A 4,524-nucleotide genomic window follows, 5' to 3' on the forward strand; every position below is an offset into this window, starting at 1 on the left:
CATTGAAGTTCCACCCAAATATTAATTGCTAAACAAGTAACTATCAGTCTCCAGAACCCACTAAAGCAAAAAAGGCCTGGAGTCCTTCCTTTTTCCCAGTCTGCAAATGGAAGCAGTTCTGGAGGCCCCAAAGGGAGATGACCCCTGGGAGTTATGGCCAGGCATGACTGGGTGATGACTTGCTCTGATGTCACAAGGAGCCATTGTGAACAAGTTTCAAAGGGCAGGTATGTAAGAGAGTGGCCACGGCTGGGTTTTTGTCCACAAGTACAGGAAGCTCTTGATGGTGACCTGTCGGACTCCCAGCTAGTTAGTGTGTTTGGTGGTTGGTGGTTGGTGGTTGGTGGTTGGCGGTTGGCGGTTGTTGGTGGTGGTCTTTGGATATTGGTTCTTTGGTTTGGTTTTGTTGTTTTGTCTTGTTTGTGTTTTTGATTTGGATTTGTTGTTTTAGTCTGTTATTTTTTTTAAGCTAGCATCCTTGGTGGTGTTCCTGCTTAGGATGGATAGCCAGAGTAGTGAGACTAGTGTAGTGTCGCAGGAGCCCAGCTCCTGCCACGAGGCAGTCCTGAGGGACCACCAGTACGAGGTCCTGAGGGACATCGGGTGTGGCGGGTTCGGCCAGGTCCAACTAGCCCGCCATTGCCCCACAGGAGCAGAGGTGGCAGTGAAGGTCCTGCCCAAGACAGTGCAGAACCTCCCGTTCCTGTCCGAGCCCGATACGATGAGGAGCCTGAAGCACCCCCACGTGATTCAGTTGTTTGAGGTGGTGGAGACGCCCCAAAATATCTACATGGTGATGGAGCACGGAGGTGGGGGCCAGCTCCTGGACCACGTCCCCGAGGGAGGCCTGCAGGAGAAGGAGGCGCGCAGGCTCTTCCGGCAGACAGTGAGCGCCGTGGGCTACTGCCACGACAGGGGCATCGTGCACCGGGACCTGAAGCCAGAGAACATCGTGCTGGACGCCAGAGGCCAGGTCAAGCTGATCGACTTCGGCTTCAGCACCACTGTCCAGCCTGGGAAGAAACTGCACGAGTTCTGGGGCACCCTCTCCCCCTTTGCCCCCGCGATTATCCTGAGGCAAGCGTACGAGGGCTCCCCGGTGGACATATGGAGCCTGGGGGTCATTCTGTACTTCATGTTGACAGGGCGGTGCCCCTTCACGGGGCCCACGGCTAAGAAGATGCTGAGGCAGATGGTGCGGGGCGCCTACTGCCTCTCCCACCGCGTTTCTGTGGCAGCGCAAATCCTCATCCGCCAGATCCTGACCCGGGACCCCCGCAAGCGGCCCACGGCCAGGCAGATCCTTCAGCACCCCTGGCTGGCGCAGGGGGAGCAGCCTGTACCCCGGGTTTATGGGGAAGCCCTCCCCAGACACCCGGACCCCGAAATACTGACCGTCATCTTCGATATGGGATACGATCTGCACAAGACCTGCGTGTCTCTGGCCAAGAGGAAGTTCAACGCAGCCATGGCCACCTACCTCATCCTGGAGCACCAGAAAAGCCAGGGGGCGGGCGTGTTCCAGGGGACCGCTGCGCCCCCCAGGGTGAAGCCTCGCCCTCGCCCCCGGCCCGTGGATCCTTCCAGCTCCCTGCTCCTCCCCAAGAGGTGTCCCAGTGAGCCTCCCCTTCGCCCCTTGCCCTGTGAACCTCCGTTGCAGGAGGAGGCCCAAGTGTCAGGGCAGAGGCACATCAGAATTGCCAGCCAGCCTGCCATCCATTTCCGCTTTCCGCCTGCAAGGACCCCCGCATCTGATTCAGCCTCCCAGACGGACTCTGGGCAATCCTGTGCCAGCAGAAAGTTCTGGAAGCGGGTGGTGGGGAGGATTGCTTCCTCTGGGCTACAACTGTGCTGTTGCATTCCACGTGTCAGCAATAAGGTGGCTCCAATGTAAGTGCAGAGACCTGCCAGATACACAGCGTGGCTCCAATGAAGGGGAGGGCACAGCCCGAGGACCTGTGCCCTGTGGAGCCTCACTCCTCGTGTGGCCCTTGGCTATGTGGACTCTGAAGACCTGCAGGAGCAAGATGTGCCGACTGCCTCAGGTTCCTGTGCCCGGGTTTCAGCTGAGAGCACTTCTGCCTCCACCAGGACATCAGGACCCTTCTCTGCCCCCACCTGCAGAAGACATCAGATTGTCTCCCTGGGATGCTTCGCCTACCCTGCTCTCTTCTGTCCTTTCTCTCATTTTTCTGCGATGTTTCTTAATAAATTTGTTTCAGACAAATTGTGTAATTAAAATGATTAAGAAATCCTTATATGCTAATTCACAATGGGGGGGGGTGACTAGGGAAGAATAGAGATTGGGCAGAAAGGAGTGAAGGGGAGGGAAGCAGTATGGGAGTTGGAATGATAGTAGAATTAATTGGACTTCATTACCCTACGTGCATATGATTACACAACCTGTGTAACTCTCCATTATGTACAACCAGAAGAATGAGAAGTTATACTCCATTTATGTATGATGTGTCAAAATGCAATCTAGTGTCATTTGTAACTAATTAGAACATAAAAAACAAGGATCTACCACAGAGCAGTGCACAATATGTTCCATCATAAAGAACTTTAAAATGGTAAAGAACTTTCATAACTCAATGAGAAAAATAAAATGGGGAAAACTTGGCAAATATGTACATCAAAAGATGGCAAATACGGCAAATATGTACATCAAAAGATGTTCATTAATATTAAAATCATAACAGAATACCACCAGGTATTTAGAAAAACACCTGGCAATTTCAAGTGTCTAGAAATTTCAATTTTAATTTTGAACTCTCTCTAGGTGGTTAGTGGAGATGTTTAATGGAGCAATCCATTTGGAATCAGTTTGGTAGTTTCTTAAAAAGTTAGAAAAAAATCCAGTAATCCCAGCAGTGAGCATGCTGGCTGCCAGTGGATATGAGTGGGAGAGCCCTGGGAATGGGTGGGGTGACCCCTGGCTGAGGGAGCCACAGTACAGCTACCAGGAGCAGGGATCCCAGATTGGCAACACCCCTTCCTGTGGCAGAGGAACTTGGGAAGGTTTGCATGGCAGCCCAAGGATAAGGAAATTCTGATGCAAGTGTGTGGGCCATGTCGTGCTTCTGCACATAGGGACAGCACAGCCCTCACCTCCCTGTCTGTCTCCTGGTTCCTGGCACCTCCAGACCCTATGTCATGGAGAACTTATCCCCATGGCCTGGGCCCCTGCTGGTTTGGGCTTCCCCACCAGAGAGTGGAGGGGGTCCAAGGCAGAAACCTGGCACCCAGCATCATGGCACTTTGGCAGCTCCCTGGCAGGGTCTGCAAGACCATCCTGGTCTTCTTTATACTTTTTACCCATGGCAATTTGTACCAAGAATGCTTCCAGGATGTTTATAAAATTACTAAGCCATCTTTATGTTGCAGTCATTTAAATGAACCAGTGCAAAAGCTGGTATTTACTATTTTAGTTTAACAACAATATAATTACGTGCTGAGAACCCTTTAGCTCTTGTGCAGACTACTGTATCCCAGTACCCATTCTTCCCATCTCTCTTTTAGTGTGAAGCTTGTTTGACTCCTATATAAGGTTTGACAGAACACATGGCCTTCTTACCAGAGGCCACATTTCCCATCTTCTTTTTGAAAGACCACAACACATCTACACTAAAGGTATTCAATTCCTTTTTCTTTCAACTTGGAATAACTGGTTTCAAAAGGATGGTAGCACCTCACTCACATGGTGATGATGCAACAAAAGGCACGGTTCCCTAAGACACCTTAGAACACAGTAGTAACATCTGTGGGGCTGAGAGGGAGGCTTAAAGATTCATCATGATTTCTCCATATAGTCCTATACACCATGCATACGTGTTATGTTGTGACAGCAGTAACTGAAGGGAATGGGTAGAGATGTACAAGAAGAGCATTTTCTGGTCCTGAAGCTATGGTGCTAGAGCTTCACACCAAGTTGTTTCTCTGGCTCATGTTAAAGGTAATGCCCACTTATTAATTCTTGGTTTTATTTCTTGAGCTTTAAAGGGTGTTGTTGAGGAAGTTGGTTGTCATCTGCGTCTATAAGATTGTTTTCTTCTGGCTTTTGCAAGGGTTTTGGTCTAATTCCCAAGTGTTTAATCCTTTTTGATTTTACTTTTGTTCAGAAGGAAACATAGACACCTAATTTCATTCTTCTACATATAGACATGCAGTTTTCCGTGCTGGCATTTTAAATTAGGAATTAGGCAGGGGACAGAAGAAAATCTTTTGTCCTAAGCATGATAGGCCCGTATCCTTGCTTGACCTTTGATTCTTGGTTGCATCACTCACACGGTATTCTAGAGACTATAAAAGAACAGTGACAAAGAGAATCACTTATCATCATGCAAGTGGAAGGGATGTTGATTTTAATATGGTCACAAGTCCCACTGAACCTGCAGCCTGCCCTCCTCTCCTTATAAGGTTACTGTAAAGGTCAGGCGAGCGTCGGAGGAAGAGACCACCAAGAGACTGTCTCATGCAACAGCAAAGGGTTTATTGGGGTCCAGCATGCTGGGGCTCAGAGCT

At 49.8% G+C, this 4,524-nt stretch overlaps 1 protein-coding gene across 1 annotated transcript; it reads left to right on the forward strand.

Moving 5' to 3' along the window:
• The first annotated feature begins 499 nt into the window (after window positions 1-499).
• Window positions 500-1,894, forward strand: LOC114089614 (sperm motility kinase 2B-like). Its single transcript, XM_027931484.2, has one exon. It carries the CDS (start codon window positions 500-502, stop codon window positions 1,892-1,894), a length of 1,395 nt encoding a protein of 464 aa, XP_027787285.2.
• The last annotated feature ends 2,630 nt before the right edge of the window (window positions 1,895-4,524 follow it).

This window comes from Marmota flaviventris, chromosome 2 (genome assembly GCF_047511675.1).
Source record: "Marmota flaviventris isolate mMarFla1 chromosome 2, mMarFla1.hap1, whole genome shotgun sequence".
In the NCBI taxonomy this organism is placed as follows: Eukaryota; Metazoa; Chordata; class Mammalia; order Rodentia; family Sciuridae; genus Marmota; species Marmota flaviventris.